Source organism: Monodon monoceros, unplaced genomic scaffold (assembly GCF_005190385.1).
Source record: "Monodon monoceros isolate NGI ecotype Baffin Bay Population unplaced genomic scaffold, NGI_Narwhal_1 Super_Scaffold_5, whole genome shotgun sequence".
NCBI lineage: Eukaryota > Metazoa > Chordata > Mammalia > Artiodactyla > Monodontidae > Monodon > Monodon monoceros.
Genome location: NW_021703782.1, coordinates 26,579,942 through 26,607,535, shown reverse-complemented (window position 1 = coordinate 26,607,535; position 27,594 = coordinate 26,579,942). Strand labels below are relative to the sequence as shown.

At 39.4% G+C, this 27,594-nt stretch overlaps 1 protein-coding gene across 1 annotated transcript; it reads right to left on the bottom strand.

Annotated features, from left to right (window-relative positions):
* Positions 1–907: 907 nt before the first annotated feature.
* ZNF367 (zinc finger protein 367) lies at positions 908–27,594 on the bottom strand. Its single transcript, XM_029203120.1, has 5 exons — positions 26,808–27,594; positions 8,142–8,292; positions 5,454–5,573; positions 3,990–4,128; positions 908–1,468 (listed from the first exon to the last, which is right to left on the bottom strand). Exons 1-5 carry the CDS (start codon positions 27,216–27,218, stop codon positions 1,246–1,248), a joined length of 1,044 nt encoding a protein of 347 aa, XP_029058953.1. The 5' UTR covers positions 27,219–27,594; the 3' UTR covers positions 908–1,245.

Below are 27,594 nucleotides of genomic sequence, written 5' to 3'. Positions count from 1 at the left end.
GTGAACTACTCAGCTCTTGATTTTTCTATTCATGCTTCAGTACATAAAGTGGTGTTTAAAAACATCTATTTTGGAAAAAATGATTTAAAACCACCACACAAGTTAACACACTTGCAGTTAAAACTATTCCAGAAGCCTACTTATTTGAGTCGCTAATATTTTCTGCAGTGTTTAACTGATAGCTAAATTTAGTGAACACAAAATAGCTTGGCATGTTATTCTGAAGTAAAGCAAGAAGGTGGCTTTATGCACTGAAAATATAAATAGGAGGCTTCCATTTGCTAATAATTCTAAACAAGCAGTACATTTAAATTTAGTGTTTGCTAACAAAGGATCTAAAACAGTTCATTACAAAACAACCCTGTAGATGTCCCTTTTATTAAAAAAATCCAACTTCCAAATCTCATTACAGGGCCCATAATATTTTTTAAAAATACCAATTACCGAGTTACCTAGACTTTGCAAGATTAATCATTCAATTTCAGCAAATGAGAAACATGAAATGTGCAAAAGTTCCCAAGTTAACAAGCTAAGGGTGACAAGTGCTTTCAAACCTAAATATCACAGTGAGTTGTAAAGCCTCAGAAAGATAGAATAAGACTGATTTTACTCCAATTTTGAAAATTCTGAACTCCTGTTCATCTTACCAAGATCTTCAAATACCTATTTTCTTTCAAAGTCGGTAAGTTAGAAAGTCTTCCGAAATAGTCAGTTTTCCATTTCTCTAGTCTTATTAGGCACGCTATTTTGCAATTTAAAAATATATATCTTACGCACATCTTATACTTTCTTGCTTGTTTCAGTGTTTACAGTATTGTTAAACATACTAATATACATTGTTAAAAATGATCTTATAAATAATCTATTTAAACCTTCTTTGGCTACATGTACCATTCTTTTTTTTTTTCATACAAGTGTCTTATTCAGAAAGTGCTTCCTGTGAGAACTGCTTCCAATGAATGCATTAAACTTGCAAAATCTAGCTTCCCACAATACGTAGTTTTCTACCCTGTACTAGAAGTCCCATATTTACAAAATATTTTAAACTTTACAAGAAATCCAATACCATATAAAAAAAGTGCAATTCTCTCTCACCCCATATTCTAGGGCAATGACATTCTTCATAAATTTCTACAGAATAGCAGCCTATGATAAGCAAATAAGGTGCTTAGCTTATGCCCAAGGATCTACTTTTTAAGTATGCTGGGCAGTACTTTTGTACAGTGGAAAGAGTCAGTGTTCTGGCTACTGGCGGAGCGGCGCTCCCGTCAAGTTTGCGAGCTCGATGAGAGCGAGGGCTCCGTGCAGGCGCTCCCGCTGCTCCTGCAGACGCCGCTGGGCACCGCTCTTCTCATCGTCCTCCTCATCAGACTGAAGGTACTCCAGAGGGTCCTGCTGCTCCTGGTCTGCCTTCTGAACCAGCTTTCCTTTCAAGGTGGGAGTACGCTGCTCTCGTGTTTCCCAGTACCTATATGAAATGCATCCGTATTACTTATACAGTATATATAACATTCTCAAATGTTCACTTTTCTTTAAAGAAAATAAAAAGGGGGGGTCTTTCCTACAGTATTATTTTGTGTTTCAGTTTATAAAGTTATAAAGTGATTTCGAATACATTAGATGTTTTTCCATAACAGAGGAAAAAATTCAAGTTCAAGAAGTTGAAGGACTTGCTCAGAATAACAAAATCAACAAGTGGCAGTTCTGGGTCTTATACTCAACTCTCTAGTCACGTGTTTTTGTCATTAAACTATAGCTGCCTTAAAGATCATATGTGAAATGGACTAGAATAAAATATAGAAACAGTAGAATAATCATTAGAAACCCATTTATTCTATCCACAGAGGGATGATGGCTTCTGACAGAGTTAACTATGAGAAAGTTTAAACCCACAAAATAGGACAAATGGATTAATATGTGTAACACCTAGAGCTTACTCAAGAATTTAAGAGCACCATCATTTTCTATTACGTAGCCAACTGATAATTCACAAGAAAAAATACAAATGTTCCACCTTTTTTGATAACCAAAGAAAGGCATATTTAAATGACAGTACCATTACCTACAAAAATGTCCAAAGACTTGTATATTCATGTTCATAGCAGCTTTATTTGTAATAGCCAAAAACAACATAAAGGCCCATCAAGAGGTGAATTAATAAATAAGTGGAGGTGCATCCATGTAACAGATTACTGCACAGCAATGAAAAGGAATGAAATGATACACTCAACAACATGATGACTCTCAAAATAATTATGCTGACTGAAAGAAGCCAGACAAACAAGTACATACTATATGACTCCATTTGTATAAAACTCTAGAAAATGTGAACTAACTATAGTGACAGAAAGCAGACCAGTCAGTGTCCTTTGGGGTGGAGGAGGGCAGGGAGATGCAGGGACAGTGGATTACAAAGAGACATGAGGAAGCCTGTGAAAGTGATGGGTAAGTTCACTATCTTGATTTTGGTGATGGTTTCACAGGTGTCTACATATGTCAAAACGCATCAGATTATACACTTTAAATATGTACAATTTATTGTGTGCCAATTATACCTCAATAAAGCTGTTTTTAAAATTACATACAAAAAAAAATACAATGACCAGATTTCAGGAAATCCAGACTACTCAAACTAGAAAAGTTTTGGAAATATTCAGAAGTATAAAAAGAGAAATGCAAACAGTTCAGTATCACTTGAAGGACAACTAAAAAAGGAAAATAGCAAAATAGCAAAATACCTTAGCAAGGTCAGCAAGGACTGGGTAACGAAGGGCTTTGAATGCTATAATAAAGGGCTTAGACTTAATATTGAGCATCATATTAGCATTTTAGAAAGACTCCTCTGGCAGCGGCATGGAGAATGGATTGAGAAGACTGAAGTGGCTGAATCTGATAATTGTTAAGGAAGTAGAATCCATAGGTTGGTCACTGAGTAGATGGGAGAAAAAGAAGATAAACACAAGGATGACTAATAAGTTTCTGGCTTGGGCAAAATTAGATATAATGGGGCAGTGGGGGCCAGGCAGGAGGAAGAGGGAGGAAGGAAGTGATGCAGTACTCGGGACAAACATATTCCCTGCCCTTGTGGAGCTTACGATCCAGCAGGGAAGATAGCCACTGAACAAGTAAATGTGTGAAGGAGGTTTTGAGAGGGAAAATACAATGTGTTATAAAAGCATCTATTAAGTGGATTTAACCTTGTTTGTTTGGGGGGTTAGTGGGCAGGTTAGGGAAGAACTTCCTGAAGTGGTGTTTAACCTGAGTAAGAAATGAAGAATGAGCAGAGTGGCTAAATGAAGAGGGAAGTGAGCACAAAGGCCTGGAAACAACAGCAATAGTGCTGTTGAGAGACAAGGAGCCCGGGTGACTGGAGACAGCTGTGTTGCTAGAGGGAGGCAGAGCCCCAGCAACACAATTAGGGATTCTAGACTTTATCCTCAGTACAGAGGAAGCCAGTGAAGCTAGGGAACGGCACAGTCAGCTGCTGCTGGTGTGTATGTGATAGATGACTCCTTAAATCAAAATATCCTTAGAGAAATGTTTTTATACGGGTCCCCTTGTTGCCATTAAAAAAAATTAAACTGGGTGCTTTTTGGAATTTTACTTTAGAATAACATCTAGTCTCTATCCCTCTAATAATCAACATGTAGCTAAAACCAATATAAAGAAAATGAAGAGGCACTGCATTAATGACCAATGAAATACAATACATAAAAAACATTCTTTTCAAATGGGGTAAACTCTTGCTTTTAAAATAAATTGTGGTTTAAGCACTCAGACTAATTAATATCATATAGTAGTTTTCTATCACACAGATCCAAATAAAACTCCTAACAATTCTGTGGTTTCAGGAAACAAAGTGCCATTTCAAGTTATTTTATAAAATGTGTAGAAAAGCAACTTATTTAAACTGAAAGAACTGTCAAAGTCCCCAACTTCAACCCACACACTGGGCAGTGTTCTGCAGTAGACTCCAGAGAGAGCCTTACTTTGCCAACCACTCGGCGGCAGCCTGGTTGTCCACAGCCTGGGGCTTACTGAGAGCATCTGTGGGCTCCTCTCGCTTCAGCCTGGCATAAGGGTGCTTCGGACAGTGGCGGTTTGCATGGGTGAATCTGCTTAGGCAGCCTTCAAAACACAGAAGGAAACAGTTATCAGAATCTGGACATCCAGCAGACATGGAAAATGTTCAGTTTCTCTGGTATCCGAGAAAAGTAAATTAAGATGATGAAATTTATCATTCTATAACTTGAGGAGAAAAAAAAATAACCCTAAGCTGCTATTATCAATGCCACTGAGAGGAATGTGAAGACGGTTCTTTCACCTTGGTCATCGCAATGTAAATGCATTCAACCCCACTGGAAAGTGATTTATTAGCACAAGTCATAAAAATGTTCAAAATCTCTGACCCAGGAATTTCATTCTTGGACTCTATCATAAAAAAACATCCCAAAGGTAAACAAAAGTTTAAGTAGGAAAACATGCCCCTCATGTTTGTTGATAACAAGCAAATTTTAAAAACAAATTAAATATTTAATAACTAACATTGAGGCAATCATTGTTCATATGCTAACGCATATATATGGAATCGAAAAAAAAAATGGTACTGATGAACCTAGTTGCAGGGCAGGAATAAAGATGTAGACATAGAGAATGGACTTGAGGACACGGGATGGGAGGGGAAAGCTGGGACGAGGTGAGAGTAGCATCGACATATGTACACTACCGAATGTAAAATAGTTAGCTAGTGGGAAGCAGCCGCATAGCACAGGGATATCAGCTCGGTGCTTTGTGATGACCTAGAGGGGTGGGATAGGGAGGGTGGGAGGGAGGCTCAAGAGGGAGGGGATATGGGGATATATGTATACATATAGCTGATTCACTTTGTTGTACAACAGAAACTAACACAGTATTGTGAAGCAATTATACTCCAATAAAGATCTATTAAAAAAAAGAAAAAAAGAAAACCATGGAGCAACAGAACAAAACTGTACTGAATTTCAAATATAACTGTGTAAAAATGTACATAAGAAAAACAGCTTAAGAAACTATGAAATTACCAACAGTAGCACTGTTGAGCTGGTAAAATCCACCCCACCCCTGCTCCTCCTGTACTGAAAATTTCGACAATAATGTGCTTCTTTCAGTTTAACAGTTAAAAAGTTTAAAACCAAAGTAAAAGCCTACTCTAAAGGCTGTATTTACTTGTATAGATTTTTCTACAGCATACAACTAGATATAGCATTTTTAATTGCCCTTTAAGATTTTCACCTAAAAAGAATACTTTATTTAAAAATCAGTCATTTCCTGGAAATCGAGCATGGATCACAATTAACAAGGAAGAAAACTTATGAGGTTTGATTAAATCTTTATCAAAAATCTCGCTTCCCAAAAATTCAAGCAAAAGATATTTTAACTCCCAACTAGCTATTCCATAACTCCTAACACCATACCATTTTCTGAACAAACAAAAGGTTTTTCTCCGGTGTGAAGACGCTGATGGGTTTTGAGCTGTCCACTTTGAACAAAGGCTTTTCCACAGTCTGGATAGTCACACAGATAGGGTCTCTCACCTAAGTAGACAGATGTTATATATTATTTCTGAGACAATAAGGTGAGAAGGGGAAGGGGCACGGAGAGAGAATCAACCTTTATATAAGTTACGACTGCAAACAACAATAAAACATGTCACAGCCTCTGCAGAGCCGCAAGTGGAAGTGCTAAGGGCACACTTGGATGATATGAAGCATCTATCCACTTGGAAGCACAATATTTTCTTTAGGCGTTGAGCTTTTAGGTACCCAGGTTCAAATCCTTAAAGTTATCATCTTCAACTTATTCCATATTTTCGCCTCACAATCCAAATCGCTAGCTCTTGCTGATTCTTTAACATGTCTGCCACTCCTGCCTTCCCACTGCCACCTCCCCTGGTCAGACTGGTAGCCCCTCCCACCTAGAATGAACCCTGGCAGGCCTCTAGTCTCTGACCTGCACAGCACTTCCAGAATAGCTGCCAGGCAACTACCCTCTAAAATTACCCCAAACCCTACTATACTCCTTGAACAACTGAAAATTATCTGCTGACTTTTAAATGGTCCTCTAATACCTGCACTATAGCTACTAGGTTAGGGAGCAGGGTTTATCTTTACTTCCCTCTTGGAGATTCATTCCAGCCATGAGGCAGTTCCCCATCTTCTACTCTTTGAAATCCCTATCTTTTCTGCCCATTCAAATCTTCCCAATCCTGTAGTCTCAGTAAAACTCCTCCCTACCCCCCAACCCCCACCTCCAAATATTAAGCTACATATCCCTTCACTAACTTAGTGTCCTATGTTGTTTATGTATCATGGTACTCTCCTTATACAAAGATACGTAACACCTTGTACTCCATTTCATTTCCTATATACAACACAGTGCTAGGCTAAAGAAAGCACTCAAAAAGGTTGTTTTTCAATCATAATTAAACTTATTATTTCCTGAATAAACATTCTTTGGTCAACAATTATATACTGGTTCTTCCTATATGACTCAAAGAACAGTAATGAGTCTTCCCTAAATTTCTCATTATTTAGAAATGTACTAAACGAATGTGACAGTTGGACACAAGTTAATAAACATAGGATAAAGTAAGACAAAAGCTTTTTACAAAGCATGTACTATTAGAGCTTAACTATAGCATGGAGATCTTCGGCTCCGTTCCCTGGCATACAGTGTAGTAAGCCTGGAAGTATTGGGTGACACACAATGGGTTAGTGGTAGATCGGGACTGGGACTCAGGCACCTTTTTATGATGCCGCATGGTCTTGAATCTTGGCAACTGATTTCACACTGGCAAAATGTACTCTACAGCTGTGTACCAGTTATTTGGGGTTATTTCAGACTAAGTAGATTGAAAAAATTCTCAAAATCAGATATTCATTCAATAATAGTTTTACTGAATGATACCTAAAGTCAAAACATCTTGGCCACCTTAGTTTATAATGATTCAAAATTAAAATTTTACCCTTTTTCAGGGATTTAGCTAAGAAAACTGTATTCTAGCATACCATTAAAATATATCTTTTCAAAAACGGAAAGAAAAAAGAAACAGGTGATGACCATAAACATAGTGGAACAAACAGGGGACTAAGGGTTAAAAGCCCAAGTTCTAGACCCATACTGACCAACAGAAATAGAATGAGAACCACTTATGGTAGCCACATTAACAAAGTAAAAAGAAACAGGTGAAATTAATTGATAATATACTTCATTTAACCCAATATATCTAAAATTCTATCATTTCAATTTGTAATCATTATCAAAAAATTTTAAAGATATCATTTACTCTCTTTTTTTCATACTAAGTGTATTTTAAACATCCTGCTCATCTCAATTTAGACTAGCCACATTTCACGTGCTCAACAGCCACATGTGCTACTATACTGGCCAGTGTAGTTCTAGACTTAAGGGTATGAGAAGTTGTAAGTCAGTGGTAATTGGGTGTTTTTGTGCCTCAGTTTCCTCATCTGTAAATTATTTGATATCATTATTAGAACCATATGGCTCCTCCTGGGTGGGACCAACTTTCTCTATGGAAAGAACAAGGCCCTCTTTATATTATCTTTTTGCTCTCTATATGGTATTTTTATGGTATTTTAAATGCAAGTATAACTTCTCTACACAAATAAAGATATATGATAGTCTTGGGATAGCTACCTACAATACGCTTAATTCTGAAAAATTATACTTCACCTTAGATTTAATAGTTAGGTCAAATACCCTGAGGATTCTAGAAATTCTATTAAAAACTTGACTATAACTGATTTAGGATTTGGCCTACAAATCAGTTTTAACAATTATACAGACAACTTAAGGGCATATCAAGTAAAATTCGGGTACATAGAAGGATAGAACCAAATTTAGTAATAACATTCCTGTGACAACTACATTAATTACCATGATAACTTTAGAAATCACATGGTATCAATGTTCAGAAAACTATCCCTCCGCACCAAAAGAGAAGCTGACTATACAGTGCCTGTTTTTAAAACTTTACAATACGGAAATGTAAGGTAACTAAAAATTAATTTATAGGCCCAAACATCAAATCAGCTTTCAGTTAAGTATCACTTTTGGCATTCTCTAAAATTTGCTCAACTTACCTGTATGAGTCCTTTTGTGAGCCTGGAGTGACTTCTCCCGTGGAAACACCCTATTACAGATGTTACAACGTATTCTGCTGGACGAATGCTCTCCTTCATTTATTAAATCCCGTACAGTATCTGCTCTGGGTCTACCACGTCGGATTCCATCCTGTTAACAATGTGCATAAACATTAATATAATTTCTTGGACTCCACTCATTAAAACAAAATATCATAATACAGGCATACCTTACTTATTATGCTTCATTTCTTTCAACTTTTCAATTTTATTTATTTTTTTATACAGCAGGTCCTTATTAGTCATCAATTTTATACACATCAGTGTATACATGTTAATCCCAATCGTCCAATTCATCACACCACAACCACCACCACCCCCCACTGCTTTCCCCCATTGGTGTCCATACATTTGTTCTCTACATCTGTGTCTCAACTTCTGCGCTGCAAACCGGTTCGTCTGTACCATTTTTCTAGGTTCCACATATATGCATTAATATACGATATTTGTTTTTCTCTTTCTGACTTACTTCACTCTGTATGACAGTCTCTAGATCCATCCACATCTCTACAAATGACCCAATTTCGTTCCTTTTTATGGCTGAGTAATATTCCATTGTATATATGTACCACACCTTCTTTATCCATTCGTCTCTCAATGGGCATTAAGGTTGCTTCCATGACCTGGCTATTGTAAACAGTGCTGCAATGAACATTGGGGTGCATGTGTCTTTTTGAATTATGTTTTTATCTGGGAATATGCCCAGTAGTGGGATTGCTGGATCATATGGTAATTCTATTTTTAGTTTTTTAAGGAACCTCCATACTGTTCTCCATAGTGGCTGTATCAATTTACATTCCCGCCAACAATGCAAGAGGGTTCCCTTTTCTCCACACCCTCGCCAGCATTTGTTGTTTGTAGATTTTCTGATGGTGCCCATTCTAACTGGTGTGAGGTGATACCTCATTGTAGTTCTGATTTGCATTTCTCTAATAATTAGTGATGTTGTGCAGCTTTTCATGTGCTTCATGGTCATCTGTATATCTTCTGTGGAGAAAGGTCTATTTAGGTCTTCTGCCCATTTTTGGATTGGGTTGTTTGTTAATATTGAGTTGCATGAGCTGTTTATATATTTTGGAGATTAATCCTTTGTCCATTGATTCGTTTGCAAATATTTTCTCCCATTCTGAGGGTTGTCTTTTCGTCTTTTTTATGGTTTCCTTTGCTGTGCAAAAGCTTTGAAGTTTCATTAGGTTCCATTTGTTTATTTATTTATTTATTTATTTATTTATTTCCATTACTCTAGGAGGTGGATCAAAAAAGATCTTGCTGTGGTTTAAGTCAAAGAGTGTTCTTCCTGGGGCTTCCCTGGTGGCGCAGTGGTTGAGAGTCCGCCTGCCGATGCAGGGGACACGGGTTCGTGCCCTGGTCCGGAAGGGTCCCACGTGCTGCGGAGCGGCTGGGCCCGTGGGCCGTGGCCGCTGGGCCTGCGTGTCCGGAGCCTGTGCTCCGCGGCAGGAGAGGCCACAGCAGTGAGAGGCCTGCGTACCGCAAAAGAACAAAAAAAAAAAAGAGTGTTCTTCCTATGTTTTCCTCTAAGAGTTTTATACTGTCCGGTCTTACATTTCGGTCTCAAATCCATTTTGAGTTTATTTTTGTGTATGGTGTTAGGCAGTGTTCTAATTTCATTCTTTTAAATATAGCTGTCCAGTTTTCCCAGCACCACTTATTGAAGAGACTGTCTTCTCCATTGTATATCCTTGCTTCCTTTGTCATAGATTAGTTGACCATAGATGCGTGGGTTTATCTCTGGGCTTTCTATCATTGATCTATGTTTCTCTTTTTGTGCCAGTACCATATTGTCTTGATTACTGTAGCTCTGTAGTATAGTCTGAAGTCAGGGAGTCTGATTCCTCCAGCTCCATTTTTTTCCCTCAAGACTGCTTTGGCTATTCGGGGTCTTTTCTGTCTCTATACAAATTTTAAGATTTTTTGTTCTACTTCCATAAAAAATGCCATTGGTAATTTGATAGGGATTGCATTGAATCTGTACCTTCCTTTGGGTAGTATAGTCATTTTCACAATATTGATTCTTCCAATCCAAGAACATGATATATCTCTCCATCTGTTGTTATCATCTTTAATTTCATCAGTGTCTTGTAGTTTTCTGCATAGAGGTCTTCTGTCTCCCTAGGTAGGTTTATTCCTAGGTACTTTATGCTTTTTATTGCAACAGTAAATGGGAGTGTTTCCTTAATTTCTCTTTCAGATTTTTCCTCATTAATGTATAGGAATGCAAGAGATTTCCGTGCATTAATTTTGTATCCTGCAACTTTACCAAATTCATTGATTAGCTCTAGTAGTTTTCTGGTAGCATCTTTAGGATTCTCTATGTATAGTTTCATGTCATCTGCAAACAGTGACAGTTTTACTTCTTCTTTTCCGATTTGTATTCCTCTTATTTCTTTTTCTTCTCTGATTGCCATGGCTAGGACTTCTAAAACTATGTTGAATAATAGTGGTGAGAGTGGACATCCTTGTCTTCTTCCTGATCTCAGAGGAAATGCTTTCAGTTTTTCACCATTTAGAATGATGTTTTCTGTGGGTTTGTCATATATGGCCTTTATTATGTTGAGGTAGGTTCACTCTATGCCCACTTTGTGGAGAGTTTTTATCATAAATGGGGGTCGAATTCTGTCAAAAGCTTTTTCTGCATCTATTGAGATGATCATATGATTTTTCTTCTTCAATTTGTTAATATGGTGTATCACATTGATTGATTTACTTATATTGAAGAATCCTTGCATCCCTGGGATAAATCCCACTTGATCATGGTGTATGATCCTTTTAATGTATTGTTGGATTCTGTTTGCTAGTATTTTGTTGAGGACTTTTGCATCTATGTTCATCAGTGATATTGGTCTGCAATTTTCTTTTTTTGTAGTATCTTTGTCTGGTTTTGGTATCAGGGTGATGGTGGCCTCATAGAATGAGTTTGGGAGTGTTCCTTCCTCTGCAATTTTTTGGAAGAGTTTGAGAAGGATGGGTATTAGCTCTTCTTTAAATGTTTGATAGAATTCACCTGTGAAGCCATCTGGTCCTGGACTTTTGTTTGTTGGAAGATTTTTCATCACAGTTTCAATTTCATTACTTGTGATTGGTATGTTCATATTTTCTATTTCTTCCAGGTTCAGTCTTGGAAGGTTATACCTTTCTAAGAATTTGTCCATTTCTTCCAGGGTGTCCATTTTATTGGCATAGAGTGGTTTGTAGTAGTCTCTTAGGATGCTTTGTATTTCCGCAGTGTCTGTTGCAACTTCTCCTTTTTCATTGACTTGAGTCCTCTCCCTCTTTTTCTTGATGAGTCTGGCTAATGGCTTATCAATTTTGTTTATCTTCTCAAAGTACCAGCTTTTCGTTTTATTGATCTTTGCTATTGTTTTCTTTGTTTCTATTTCATTTATTTCTGCTCTGATCTTTATGATTTCTTTCCTTCTGCTAACTTTGGGTTTTGTTTGTTCTTCTTTCTCTAGATGCTTTAGGTGCAAGGTTAGATTGTTTATTTGAGATTTTTCTTGTTTCTTGAGGTAGGCTTGTATAGCTATAAACTTCCCTCTTAGAACTGCTTTTGCTGCATCCCATAGGTTTTGGATCATCATGTTTTCATTGTCGTTTGTCTCTAGGTATTTTTTGATTTCCTCTTTGATTTCTTCAATGAACTCTTGGTTATTAGTAACATATTGTTTAGCCTCCATGTGTTCGTGTTTTTTACATTTTTTTCCCTGTAATTCATTTCTAATCTCATAGCGCTGTGGTCAGAAAAGATGCTTGATATGATTTCATATTTCTTAAATTTGCTGTGGCTTGATTTGTGACCCAAGATGTGATCTATCCTGTAGAATGTTCCATGCGCACTTGAGAAGAAAGTGTAATCTGCTGTTTTTGGATGGAATTTCCTACAAATATCAATTAAATCTGTTGGGTCTATTGTGTCATTTAAAGCTTGTGTTTCCTTATTAATTTTCTGTCTGGATGATCTGTCCATTGGTGTAAGTGAGGTGTTAAAGTCCCCCACTATTATTGTGTTACTGTCGACTTCCTCTTTTATAGCTGTTAGCAGTTGCCTTATGTATTGAGGTGCTCCTATGTTGGGTGCATATATATTTATAATTGTTATATCTTCTTCTGGGATTGATCCCTTGATCATTAAGTAGTGTCCTTCCTTGTCTCTTCTAATAGTCTTTATTTTAAAGTCTATTTTATCTGATATGAGTATTGCTACTCCAGCTTTCTTTTGATTTCCATTCACATGGAATATCTTTTTCCATCCCCTCACTTTCAGTCTGTATGTGCCCCTAGGTCTGAAGTGGGTCTCTTGCAGACAGCATATATATGGGTCTTGTTTTTGTATCCATTCAGCAAGCCTGTGTCTTTTGGTTGGAGCATTTAATCCATTCACGTTTAAGGTAATTATCGATATGTATGCTCCTATGACCATTTTCTTAATTGTTTTGGGTTTGTTTTTGTAGGTCCTTTTCTTCTCTTGTGCTTCCCACTTAGAGAATTTCCTTTAGCATTTGTTGTAGAGCTGGTTTGGTGGTGCTGAATTCTCTTAGATTTTGCTTGTCTGTAATGCTTTTGATTTCTCCATCGAATCTGAAGGAGATCCTTGCCAGGTAGAGGAATCTTGGTTGTAGGTTCTTCCCTTTCATCACTTTAAGTATATCATGCCACTTCCTCTGGCTTGTAGAGTTTCTGCTGAGAAATCAGCTGTTAACCTTATGGGAGTTCCCTTGTATGTTATTTGTCGTTTTCCCCTTGCTGCTTTCAATAATTTTTCTTTGTCTTTAATTTTTGACACTTTGATTACTATGTGTCTCAGCATGTTTCTCCTTGGGTTTATCCTGTATGGGACTCACTGCACTTCCTGGACCTGGGTGGCTATTTCCTTTCCCATGTTAGGGAAGTTTTCGACTATAATCTCTTCAAATATTTTCTTGGGTCCTTTATCTCTCTCTTCTCCTTCTGGGCCCCTATAATGCGAATGTTGTTGCATTTAATGTTGTCCCAGAGGTCTCTTAGGCTGTCTTCATTTCTTTTCATTCTTTTTTCTTTATTCTGTTCTGCAGCAGTGAATTCCACCATTCTGTCTTCCAGGTCACTTATCCTTTCTTCTGCCTCAGTTATTCTGCTATTGATTCCTTCTAGTGTAGTTTTATTTCAGTTATTGTATTGTTCATCTCTGTTTGTTTGTTCTTTAATTCTTCTCAGTCTTTGTTAAACATTTCTTGCATCTTCTCAATCTTTGCCCCATTCTTTTTCCGAGGTCCCGTATCATCTTCACTATCATTATTCTGAATTATTTTCCTGGAAGGTTGCCTATCTCCCCTTCATTTAGTTGTTTTTCTGGGGTTTTATCTTGTTCCTTCATCTGGTACATAGCCCTCTGCCTTTTCATCTTGTCTATCTTTCTGTGAATGTGGTTTTTGTTTCACAGGCTGCAGGATTGTAGTTCTTCTTGCTTCTGCTGTCTGCCCTCTGGTGGATGAGGCTATCTAAGAGGCTCGTGCAAGTTCCCTGATGGGAGGGACTGGTGTTGGGTAGAGCTGACTGTTGCCCAGATAATCACGTTCTTACTTCTTTCTGCTAGCGTTGGAGGGTCTCCTGCAGAGGCAGCGGGTGGCTGTAGCTCACCGTGGGGACAAGGACACTGGCAGCAGAAGTTCTGGGAAGTACTCCTTGGCGTGAGCCCTCTCAGAGTCTCTATTACGCTTCACTTTATTGCATTTTGCAGATACTGCGTTTTTTACAAATTGAAGGTTTGTAGCAACCCTGTGTCGTCAGATGGTGATTAGCATTTTTTAGAAATATTTTTTAAAAGTGTTTTTTTTTTTTTTTTTTTTGCGGTACGCGGGCCTCTCACTGTTGTGGCCTCTCCCGTTGCGAAGCACAGGCTCCGGACGCACAGGCTCAGCGGCCATGGCTCACGGGCCCAGCCGCTCCGCGGCATGTGGGATCTTCCTAGACCGGGGCACGAACTCATGTCCCCTGCATCGGCAGGCGGACTCTCAACCACTGTGCCACCAGGGAAGCCCTAAAAGTGTTTTTTAATTGAGGTAATTTTTAGACATAATGCTATTGCACACTTAAGAGACTACAGTATAGTGTAAACATAACTTTTTATTCACTGGGAAACAAAAGCTTGTGTGACTAGCAGTCTGGGACTGAACCCACAATATCTCAAAGGTATAACTGTAAATAATTTTTTGAAACCTTTCTTGAACGACATCAGTGAAATGGCAGAGTAGGTAGTTCCAAGGGCCCACCCCTCCACAGATCACTAAAAAGTCAAGCAAAAACTGTTCAGAATCAGCTTTGTCACAACTCCAGAAAATGATGAGAAATTTACAGCAACTCAGAGAACAATGAATCAAGAAACAAGCAACATAAAACAGTAGGAAAGCGTTGCAGCAATTTTTACAGCCCTTGCCCCACCCCTTCACTCAGTGGTCTTTGAAGATTACTGCCTTCATTCTTAGTGTAGGAATCTAGTCCCTGGTTCAAGAAAGAACAGAGAAGACTTTACTCTGAAAGAATTTTGTTTGTCTGTTTTGCCCAGCCTGGGGGCTACCTGAAGGTCTGACACAAGATGCTTGTCTTTGTTTTGCTAACTTAGAACTCTCTCTGGGCAGAAAAGTGGCTACACAGAGGGCATCTCTCAAAAACCTTGTAAGGCCAATAACAACTTGCTGCCCCCTGGGGGAAAAGAGTTCAAGGAAGGCACACAGACACACCAAAAGCCTAGGAGGAAAAGCTGGGGAGAGAATTTCCTCAGGAAATTAGGGCACTGGAAAGTGCCCACATATCCTAAAGACAGGAATTTAGGAAGCCACACACTTGCTTGCCCAGCGCAGGAAGCATACTCAGAAAAAACCTGAAAAGAACATAAGTTTTCACCTCTGGCTGATCTTTAGGCTCAGCACAAGCAAGAAATGAAGGCTAAGACAGACTTGTAAACAGTCTGGCTAAGTACAGAAGGAGAGCTACAGCACAGACCATTCTGCAAAGTTAGAAGGGTTTTTTCCCCCCTTTCTTTTCTTTTCTGTTTTTGGGGGTTTTTTTTGGGGGGCATTCAAGATCTCTCTCAAAATATGAGATGACTAAAGCTAAAGAAACAGACTTTAAAGAACAAACACAATAAAGAATAGAGTTTACAAAAATAGTTTAGAAAAGTCACCAAACAACTACAAACCACAGCACACAACTATAACAAACTCTGAGGAGGAGAATCTGATTTCCAGAGTTACTACTTTATAATATTCAAAACACCCAGTTTTCAACAAAATATTACAAAGCATGCAAAGAAACAAAAATATTAACTCCCATACATAGGAGTTAATTTCTCCTATGAGGAAGCAGACATTGGACTTACTAGAGAAAGATGTTAAACTGTCTTAAATATGCTGAAAGAGGTAATGGACAAAGAACAAAAGAAAACAAGGAGAACACTGTTTCAACAAACTGAGAATGTCAAAAAAGAAACAAATTATTATTATTATTTTTTTTTTTTTTGTGGTACGTGGACCTCTCAGTGTTGTGGCCTCTCCCGTTGCAGAGCACAGGCTCCGGACGCGCAGAGTCAGCGGCCATGGCTCACGGGTCCAGCCACTCCGCGGCATGTGGGATCTTCCCGGACCAGGGCACAAACCCATGTCCCCTGCATCGGCAGGCGGACTCTCAACCACTGCGCCACCAGGGAAGCCCACAAATTATTTTTAAAAATACAAATTCTGAAACTAAAAAATACAGTAACCAAAATGAAAAAAATTCACTACAGAGTCTTAATGGCAGATTTGAACGGTCAGGAGGAAAGAAACAGCAAATTTAAAGATAGGTCAACTGAAATTATCCAGTCTGAGGAACAGAAAGAGAAAAGAATGAACAGGGCCTATGATACCAGTAGGACATCAAGTGTCTTATGGGTCCATTTGGGCTGCTAAAACTAAATACTACAGACTGGGTAACTTATAAACAACCAAAGTTTATTTCTCACAGTTCTGGCAGTTGTAAAGTCCAAGATGAAGGTGCTGGCATGGTCAGGTTAGGGACTACTTCCTGGATCATACCCAGTGCCTTCTTGCTGTGTCCTCACATGGCAAAAGGGGCAAGAGAGCTCTCCAGGGCCTCTTTCATAAAGGCACTAATTCTATTCATGAGGGCTCCACCTCCATGACCTAAGCACCTCCCAAAGACCCCCACCTCCTAACACCATCATCTTCGGGGGTCAGGATCTCAACACACGAATTCTGGGGGACACCACAGCATCAAGCATACCCACACCCACACAATCGGAAATCCAGAAGGCAAGAGAGACTAGAGCAGAAAGAATATTTGAAATAATGGCATAAACACAAAGAGAGATATACATGGAGATATAATCAAACTATCAAAAGACAAAGACAAACAGAGACTCGAGAGCAGCAAGAAAGAAGCAGTTTATCACACATACCAGTCCTCAACAGGATTAACAGCTGATTTCTCAGGAGAAACTACACAAATCAGTGGGATGACATGTTTAAAGTGCTGAAAGGAAAAAAAAAATCAAACAATAAACTTATATTCAACAAAACTATCACTCAAAAATGAAGAAATTAAGCATTCCCAGACAAACAAAAGCTAAGAGAGTTCATTGCTAGACCTGCCCTACAATAAATCTAAAGGGAGTTAGTTCTTCAGGCAGAAATGAAAAGACACTAGACAATAACTCAAAGCCATACAAAGAAATAAACAACACCAGGTAACTACATAAGCCAGAAGTATTGCACTTTGGGCTTATAACTCTTCTTTTCTTTCCTATATAAAAGATAAATGCCAAGTATATTAAAAAATAATAAATCTTTGTTAATGGGAACACAATATAAGATGTAATTATGACAACAACAACAAAAAGGGAGAGGGACAGAAATATATGGGAGCAGAACTTTTGTATACTATTGGTGCTAAGGTGATATTAATTCAAAAATAAAAACAGAAAAGGAAACAAGAAAGAAAAGAAAATAGTTCATTACAAAAAAAAAATCAACCCCAAAAGAAGGCAGTAATCGAAGAATTGATAAACAAAATAGGTATAACACTATAGAAAACAAATAAAATGGGAGAAGTTCTTCCTTGTAAGTAATCACTTTAAATGTAAATAGATTAAATTCTGCAAACAAAAGGCAGAGATTGGCAGAATGGATTTTTTTTTAAATGAACCAACTATATGCTGTCTATACAAGAAACTCACTTTAGAGCCAAAAACATAAATAGGTTTAAAAGTGAAAGGATGGGGCTTCCCTGGTGGCGCAGTGGTTGAGAGTCCGCCTGCTGATGCAGGGGACACGAGTTCGTGCCCCAGTCCGGGAGGATCTCACATGCTGCGGTGCGGCTGGGCCCGTGAGCCATGGCCGCTGAGCCTGCGCGTCCGGAGCCTGCTGCTCCGCAACGGGAGAGGCCACAACAGTGAGAGGCCCGCGTACGGCAAAAAAAAAAAGTGAAAGGATGGAAAAAGAGATAACGATTATAAACACATGCACACCTAACAACAGAGCTCCCAATATGTATGAAGCAAAAATTGGCAGAATTGAAAATAAAAAGACATAGCTCAAAAATAGCTGGAGACTTTCGCTTTCAATTAATGGATAGGACAACTAGATAGGTCAACAAAGATATAGAAGACTTGAACAACACTATAAACCAAGTATACCTAACAGAATATGAAGAACATTCCACACAAAAACGGTATAATATCCATTTTTTTCAAGTGCACGTGGAACATTTCCCAAGATAGACCATATGTTGGGCCCAAAGCAAGAATCAATAAATTTTAAAAGACTGAAATCATCCAAAGCATCTTCTTTGACATACTTGGAATGAAACTATAAATCAATAATAGAAAGAAAACTGGAAAATTCACAAATATGTGGAAATTAAACAACACTCTTAAACAGCCAATGGGTCAAAGAAGAAATCACACAGGAAATTAGAAAATACTTTGACATGAATGAAAATAAAAGCACAACATATCAAAACTTATGGGATACACTTCTAGGACTGGAAGGCTTAATATAAGATACCACTGCTACCCAAAGTGATATACAGACTCAGTGCAATCCCTATTAAAATCCCAAGGCCTTTTTGCAGAAATGGAAAAAGCAATCCTCTACTCATGGAATTGCAAGAGGATCCAAGTAGACAAAACAATATTTTAAAAGAACAAAGCAGTACTCACACTTCCCTATTAAAAAATTTACTGCAAAGCAATGTCAATTAAGACAGTGTAGTACTGGCATAAGGAAAGACATAGGCCAATGAGACAAAATGAGAATCAAGACATTAACCCTTATCCTATGGCCAACTGATTTTCAACGAGGGTGCCAAGAACATGCAATGAGGAAAGAATAGCTCTTCAACAAATAGTTCTGAGATAACTGGATTTCTACATGCAAAAGAATGAAGTTGTACCTCACACAATATATACAAAATTAATTCAAAATGCATCATACACCAAAATGTCAGAGCTGAAACTTTAAAACTCTTAAAAGAAAACAGGGATAAATATTCATGACCTTGGATTTGACAATGGATTCTTAGATGTGGCACCAAAAGCCTAAGCAACAAAAGAATAGATAAACTGGACTTAAAAACATTTGTGTCAAAGGACATTATCAAGAAAGTGAAAAGACAACCTACAGAATGGGATACAATACTTGCAAATCATATGTCTGATAAGGTTTTAGTATCCAGAATATATAAAGAAACTTTACAACACAACAATGAAAACTCAAATAAAATATGGGTAAAGGACTTGAATAGACATATCTCCAAAGTAGTTATATGTATGGGCAGCAAGCCCATGAAAAGATGCTCAACATCATTAGTCATTAGGGAAATGCAAATCAAAACTACAATTGAGGTCAATTATATCTCAGTAAAGCCTGAAGGGAAAAAGATTAAACACACACACATACACACAAACACACACACACACAGTGAGATACGACTTCACACCAACTCAGTTATACTCAAAAAAAAAACAGGAGAAAAGTAGAAATCAAAAAAAAAACAGGAAAAAAGTAGAAATAAGGTGTTTTTTTGTCAAGAATGTGCAGAAACTAGAAACTTCATACATTGCTGGTAGGAATGTAAAGTTTTAGCCACTGTGGAAAAGTTTGACGGTGTGATACAATGTCATATACATATGTACATATACATATACAATGGACTGTTATTCAGCCATAGAAACGATACATGCTACAAGGTGGATGAACCTCAAAAACAGTATACTAAGTAACAGAAGTCAGACACAAAAGGCCACATATTTTATGATTCCATGTAATAAAATGTCCAAAATAGGTATAACCACAGACAGAAAACAGATTGGTGTTTTCCAGAGACTGCCTATAAAGGGGGAAAGGGAGTGACTACTTAATGAATACAGGACTTTCTTTTGGGGCGATGAAAATGTTTTGGAACTTGATATAGGTGGTGGTTTCCCAATATTGTGAGTTACTAACTATGAGTGAATTATACCTCAAAATGGTTAATTTTATGCTATGTGAATGTCTGCTCAATTTTTAAAAACACTAACGAGCTCTGAACGTACTATGGACTTTAGTTAATAATGTACCAATTTGGTTCGTTAATTGTAACAAATGTATCATATTAATGCAAGATGTCAGCAATAGGGGAAACTGGATATGTGGTTGATGGGAACTCCCTGTACTGTCTTAACATTTCTACGTATGTAAAACTAATCTAAAATAAGCATTTCCCTGAAGAAAAAAACTTTCTTTCCAGGTAAGTTAAATTTTTACACATATAAGTTAAATGAAAAAAAAAGAAAAACATAAAAAACACCTACATCCAAACTGAAGATGTTTTTACTGCTGTCAATACAAAAACCTAAAGCCTTCCCAAAGCTTAAAAACATCAGCCTGAAACCTTGATAATAAGCCACAGCAAAATTCCCTTCAATCAATTTTCACCTTGAAAGAAAAGCTCAATCTCAACATGGATGAGTTATCTTATAAGTCATGTCTAAAAAATTCTTAGATATTAAAACCTATTTCTGCAACAGCCAAGAGGTGGAAGCAACCTAAATGTCCCCTGACAGATGAATGGATAAAGTAAATGTGATATATACAATGAAAAATTATTCAGCCTTAAAAAAGAAGGCAATTCTGCCATATGCTACAACATGGATGAATATTAAGGGCATTATCCTAAGTGAAATAAGGCAGTCACAAAAAGACAAATACTACCTGATTCCACTTATATGCGGTATCTAAAATGGTCAAACTTAGAAACAGAAAGCAGAATAGTGGTTGCCAGGGGCCATAGAGAGGGAGAAAGGGGGAGCTCGAGATGGGTACAGTTTTGGTTTCGTAAGATGAAAAAGTTCTGGAGTTCTATTACAACAACGTTCATATAGTTAATACTTTAAAATGGTTAAGATGGTAAATTTTATGTTATGTGTTTTCTGCCACAAAAGTATAAAAAGAAAAAAAAATGTGAGGGGACTCCCCAGTGGTCCAGTGGTAAAGAATCCACCTTCCAATGCAGAGCACGTGGGTTCGATCCCTGGTCAGGGAACTAAGATCCCACATGCTGAGGGGCAACTAAGCTGGAGCCACAACTACTGAGCTCGCATGCCTCAACTAGAGAGCCTGCGCGCCTCAAACTACAGAGCCCACATGACCTGGAGCCCGCACGCCGCAACTAGAGAGAGAAAAACCTGCAAGCCACAACTAGAGAGAAGCCCGAGCACCGAAACGAAGAGACCACGTGCCTTAATGAAAAAAGATCCCACATACCTCAACAAAGATCCCATGTGCCACAACTAAGACCCGATGCAGCCAAAATAATAATAATAATAATAATAATAATGGAAAAGAATGTGAGAAAGCACTGTGGCAGATTATAATATTGTTAAAATATTCACTGCTCCTTCCGCACTATGGGCCCCAACTTGGCCATATAGCTTTGCTTTGACCAATGAAATGTGAATAGAAATCACATGTGTGACTTCTGAGCAAAAGCTCTAAAAGCCATCACAAGGTCCTACCATCGCTCTTTCCTCTGCCTTGAGACTCGCATGTCCCAGGTAGGGGATGTTCCTCCTGGGTCCCAGAATGAACAGGATGAAGAGCACACCTGCTGTTAACCCTCACAGGATACATAACACGAGCTTTGTTTAGGTTGAGATTGAGATTTTGAGGTTCATTCTGCAGCATGGTTTAGCCTAAGCTAACTGACTCAGGCACATTGTTAATAAATATTTGTTAATGGGATAAAGATCTCATCAATTCTCCACAATAATTGTATAAATTGTTGCTGGTTATGATCATATCATTAATAATTGTTTTAAATAGTTTTAAAAATGAAAAACAAACACAGCATCTATGATCCATAAAAACAGCAGATGATTTGTTCTGTTAAGAAAGAAATGGAACGTGAAATAAGGTTAATTAAAAACCTTAGTAATACAACTCCTCTGCCATGAAAGGATAATTTCCCTAATTTTTTTTATACATTTAATGTATAGTATTGCAAAGTATAGGGTCAGTGATTCTCAACAAATCTTTGTTATTTATTTATATTTATTTTTGGCTGTGTTGGGTCTTTGTTTCTGTGCGAGGGCTTTCTCTAGTTGTGGCAAGCGGGGGCCACTCTTCATCGCGATGCGCGGGACTCTCACTATCACGGCCTTTCTTGTTGCGGAGCACAGGCTGCAGAAACGCAGGCTTATAGCTGTGGCTCACGGGCCTAGTTGCTCTGTGGCATGTGGGATCCTCCCAGACCAGGGCTCGAACCCGTGTCCCCTGCATTAGCAGGCAGACTCTCATCCACTGAGCCACCAGGGAAGTCCCCTAATATTTTTTTTTTTTTTTTGCGGGACGCGGGCCTCTCACTGCTGTGACCTCTCCCGCCTCGGGGCACAGGCTCTGGACGCGCAGGCCCAGCGGCCACGGCTCACGGGCCCAGCCGCTCCGCGGCACGTGGGATCCTCCCGGACCGGGGCACGAACCCGTGTCCCCCACATCGGCAGGTGGACTCTCAACCACTGCGCCACCAGGGAAGCCCCCCCCCCCAATATTTTTTAAATACATAAAAACATATTGTTGACTCTATTACAATTTGAAATAACTGATTTAGTATCAAATACTATTTACTATCAAAATTTTAAGATTATCCATTACTATTTTCTCTGTTTCTGGTTAAAAAAATAATTATCAAGCATGTTTAATAGTGGGGGAAGTTTTTTTTTTTTAAAGTTAACTATTTGGCTGCCTCCCAGTAACTCTAAGATCTTGTTTCATCTAGAAACAAGAAAATGCAAATCATACTTGCATTTTCCAAGTGAGAAATAAAGAGCTGAAAAATGCAACATAATACAACATCCCAGCCATATACAGGTAAGACTTCACTAAGTGCATTCTTTCAACTAAGAAAATTAAACAAGGCAAGTAATCATCTAATACCCTAAATAAATGAATAAATAGCATCTTTTAACCATATCTACAAAACTAAGCAGTGTCACTTAAAGAGGACCTTTTTCATTTTAGCCTTAGCAATAAGAAAACCATGTATCTATGTACATTTTGACAATAATAGAGTTAACTCATCAGCAACTAAGTGTACCTGTAGCTTAAGAGAGAAATCTTGTCAAGACTGCTTGATGATTTGCAAAAAAAAAGAAGTAAAGTTAAAAAAGAAACTCTTAGACATCCTATTGCTATTATATGGCAACTGCTGCAAAATAAGCTACTAGAAAGAAGAAAAATGAATATATCGCCAAAAATGTTTGCATACTTCAGCAGGTTTAATTTTTAAAACAATCTCAGTACCTCCAGAAGATAGTGATTTTGAAAGTGTTTTCTAAAATATTTCATGGTAAATGTTTTGTTTTCAATGTCAATAACTTTAAAGTTATTTAATAAAATTGGAGTTATTTCTCAAGCCACTTAGAATAATGTACACATTTACCTAAGCTTTAGAAAAAGTTATGTTCAAACTTTATATTCATGTGATTACTAAAAAAACTAAAAGTCCTCAACACATTTTTATACAAAGTAAAATTCAAATAAATTATACAGATACAACATGGAAGGAAAAGAAAAACAGTTCTCAGAGGGAGGCGTGTGTACCTTCTCACTTTCATGAGAAAATGTAAATAGATCTTATCTCCCTTTTCGAATTCAGATTTAGATCCGAATTTCCTATGGCTCGCATATCTGCTTCCTAACTCTATCCCCCACCTTGACCTATCTGGACCACTTTCTAAGTCTTAATTTGCATCTATCTATTGTACTGTGTGTATTCTCATGAGGCATCTCAATCGAGATATAGGCAGTTATGAATAGTGTGTATTATTTCATAAGTCTACTTGCATCTTCTTTTTTTTTGGCCATGCTGCCTGGCGGAACGTTAGTTGCCTGACCAGGGATCAAACCTATGCCCCCTACAGTGGAAGCGCAGAGTCCTAACCACTGGACCACCACCAGGGAATTCCCTACTTGCATCTTCTTAATACTAAAAATAAATAAATAAACCCCTAAAGTCAATACACACATGATAAACACAGAAGCAGTATCAGGTACAGATTAAGTCAATACACACATGATAAACACAGAAGCAGTATCAGGTACAGATTAAGAGTAAGGGCTCTAAAAAGTTCCAATCAGTTCTGCCACTTATATAATGTTAACTTAATCTTGGGGACTTCTCTAATTCATCCTTTTTCATTAGGTAAACAAGGTAAATTAATTAAAAGAATTCAAAACAATCAACACAGAGTCTGGTGGTTTGCTCTGCAAGGCAATAAATAACAAATGGTGGCTACTGTGTTCACGTTAACACGTTAACATGACGTTATGTTTAAACGTGGTGGTTATCAAAAACTACTGTGTACTAATCAGCTGTTGGTAAGGCTATGTGCTGTCTAGATGTTTAAAGTGATTGGTGATAGAAAAGGGAAACAGGATAGGCAGCTGGCGGGTCCTGAAGGGTAAGTGGTATCTGAGGATGTGCAGAGAAGCCAAACTACACAGGTCCCAAAGTGGAGAAGTAACCTCATGAATGCAGTCTGAGTAAAGGGCACAAAATATGGAGGCTTGGAATATCATTTGGCAGATGAAAATTAGACCTTCTCCCTTCCTTCCCAGAATTCTACAACCTGGGAAGAGACAGTGCTAATATATAACTATATCCCAATTGTGCTAAACAATCTTGTGATGAGGGGCCAAAATAAGTTGGTATTAGATGGATGTTCTCCTCACAGGCGGGGAGGCAGTGTTGGGCAGAAACAAACAAGAAAGCAAGCAAAAGCTGACACCAGGTGTGTAGGACTCAGATGTTAACACCTCCCATGAGAAAGGTGGCATCAAAAGACAGTAAATGAACACAAAAGTTGTTCTCAAACCCAAAGCTGTTATTGCCTCTAACCCACATACTGAGAGAAGGGGGTAGAAGTTGGTGCCATGTTATTGGCACCAACTATATTACAAACTTGTCTTCCCAAAAAGTGAGCAGACTCAGCCAGCATGATTCACCTATGAGTATATGGAGATAAAAGAACTACGAGTACTTTAGAGAAGCAAAACAAAGTAAAGGAGGCTGGAATTCCCAACCTTTAGTCTAGAATGTACTGATCACAAATCAAACTAGGTAACTTCCTTAAATGAAAGTATATTCCAGACGGCACAAAATACGGAGGCTTGAGGCTCCCCCTCAAGTTGCAAAAACTAAATGAATGAATTTTTGAAGCTGTATTTGGATTGCTTCATTGATAAAAGGACACGTTAAAATCAATTTGCCTACTAATTTATGAACTAATTTATGAAACAGTTATGGTATGAAAGATGGTGAGGAGGAAGAAAAGTGAAATATCTAACAGCCTTTTCACTTTTAAATGTTTTTCATAACTTGTGTTGTTTTACTTCTGAAAAGAGGAAGACAAAGTGGAAATAAAATTCAAACCTATGCATTATTAAGAATGTTTTCTAAAAGGTTTATTTGAAGATAAAACTGTTTTAGCCCCCCCAAAAAAAGTATAGATTTCACTTATCTATTATAACATTAATCTTCTTGGATAATCCAAAATTAGATTCAATTATAATTAAGAATAAAATAACAGATGCAAAATCTTCTATAAGTAATTTGTGCATATATGTCTTTATGTTGCTCAACCATATAACCTACTACATATATATTTTTTTAAGTACTAAACATGTAAATATGTTAACACGGAAAAATATCTAGGATACCCAGCCATCTTACTAAGGGCTACCTAGAGACAGCACACAATGATTGTTCACTTCACAAACTCAGCACTAATATAAATATTTCTACTGCTGCTTCTTTCAAGTTTTTACTGAAGTGCAGCTTCAAGAGTTGAAGTGTGTCAAGGCATATAGCTGTATAAATTTATAGTTCTTTAATAACAATGCCATTAGTAACAAAGTGTATCAATTTCCTCAGGGCTCAACACAGTGTTTCAACATCTTTGCTACTGCGTGTAAAATGATGATAAAACCTGTTTCAATTTTTATAATATTTGCCAATATAGACGTACTTATCAACAAGGTGATTTACTTGTTTTATCTTTAGCAAACTGCTTATCTTATATAGCCACTTAACAAATAGAATCTGAATATTAACCTTATATTAGCACCATTCATTACACAAATACTTAACTGAGCACATTTATTCAGCATTTACAGAGTATAAGGTATTAAAGTCAAATAAGTCTACCAGAGAGAAATTGTCCCGGCGCTCCTGGAGCTTACAGTCTATAGAGGTAAGTATATGTCAGCAGGGAGGCACCTCCAACACATGCTTCAGGACTAGGAGCCACAAAAACTCAACTACAGTACCAGAGTTCCCGCTACCTAGCTGTGCACCTTGGGGAGCTCCCTTCACCAATCCCTCTAAGCCTCAATTGCCTGATCCGTAAATTGTAGGTTTGAAACCTTTCCAGCTCTAATACAGTCTGAGACTTCAAGCAATTCGAGGTTGGTGACAACAGCGTCCCATTCCACTCTGAGCTCTCAGAACCTAGCAAAGTAGTACGCTGGATGCGTGAAAGCGAGGGCTCAACTCCCGGTGGGGAAGATTCCCCTAAGTCCCTTCTTGTTCTTCGGCTATCTCTACAGGGCATCTTTAGCAGGGGCGGGGTATCTGCGGTGAGGCAGAAACTGCGCAACCCCTCCCCCCGCACCCAGAGGAACAGTTCAAGGCCTGCGGTCCTTCCCGCCCTCTCCCGCCAGAAAAGACTCAGCGGTGGGCCGAACGACTGGCAGAGCGGGTTGACCGTCCCCCTCCGTGACAACAAGGCCACACTCCCGCCTACTGCACCTGCTGGCCTGTGGCCTCCGGTCTGCTGTACTGCCCCACCCCCCGGGTGCTGTCACGTGACTAAAACCTAGCCCCGCCCCCGGGGCAGTTTTTTGGCGCGCGGCAGTGACGTCAGCGTCCTGTCACCCGCCAACGCCACCGCCCCTGCCAGAGCGACCTCGCGTTTTAAACTCGGCCCCGCCCCGCCCGCCGTGTCTGCGGGCGCTGCCGGCTCCCGGGCCGTGCCGTTAACGGGCCCCGACTGCCCCAAGCCCCGCCCGCGCCGCTTACCTTGAGGTGGCCGCTGTCCGGGCTGCTCGCTTCCTCCTCGTCCTCACCTCCTGAGGCGGCGGCGGCCGAAGCGGTGGGCGGGGGCGCGCCCCGGCCCCGAAGCCCTGGGTGCTCTGCGGCGGCGGCGGGCAAGGCAGCTGAGGCGGCGCCCCCGGCGGCTCCGGGGCTGAGCGTCACGTTGTGCGCGTTCTCACCCCAGCGCCACGGGTACACCATGAAGTCACTGAAGCCGGGGCTGGTGGGAATAAGCGGTGGCGGCGGCTCCGGCTCCCCTCCGCCGCTGCATGTGGGCTTGATCGGGGTCGTCCTGATGACCGACACCAGCACCCGCTTCGGGGAGTCCTGGCAGAAGATGACGGGCGGCGGCTGCGGCGGGTTGTCAGCCATCGGCGCCTCCACACCCCGGATCATTGCCCGGCCCCGATCCGCAGCTCCGGCGGCCGTGGGCCGCACTCCCTGAGCCCGGGTCTGGCCCTTTGCTCCGCTCGCCCGCGCTGCTCGGAGTCGCCGGCTCTCAGTCCCGCTGGCTCATGGCAGGCGGACGTTTCCTGGAACCCTCCTGCGCGGCGGCCAGCGAAGAAGCAGAGCCGCTCGGCCTGCAGCAGGCTGCCAGGGCCGGACCCCAACCCTGGGTCAAGCCCGCCCTCCACTCTTTGTGCTCCCCAACGCAGGCTGCAGCGGCGGGAAGCAGCGGGCGCCTTGCCTTGCGATGACAGGAAAGCAGGACGCGCAGCGCCGAGCCCCCGAAAATAACAACCTGCCGCCGGGGTCCCTGCTCCAGTTTTTC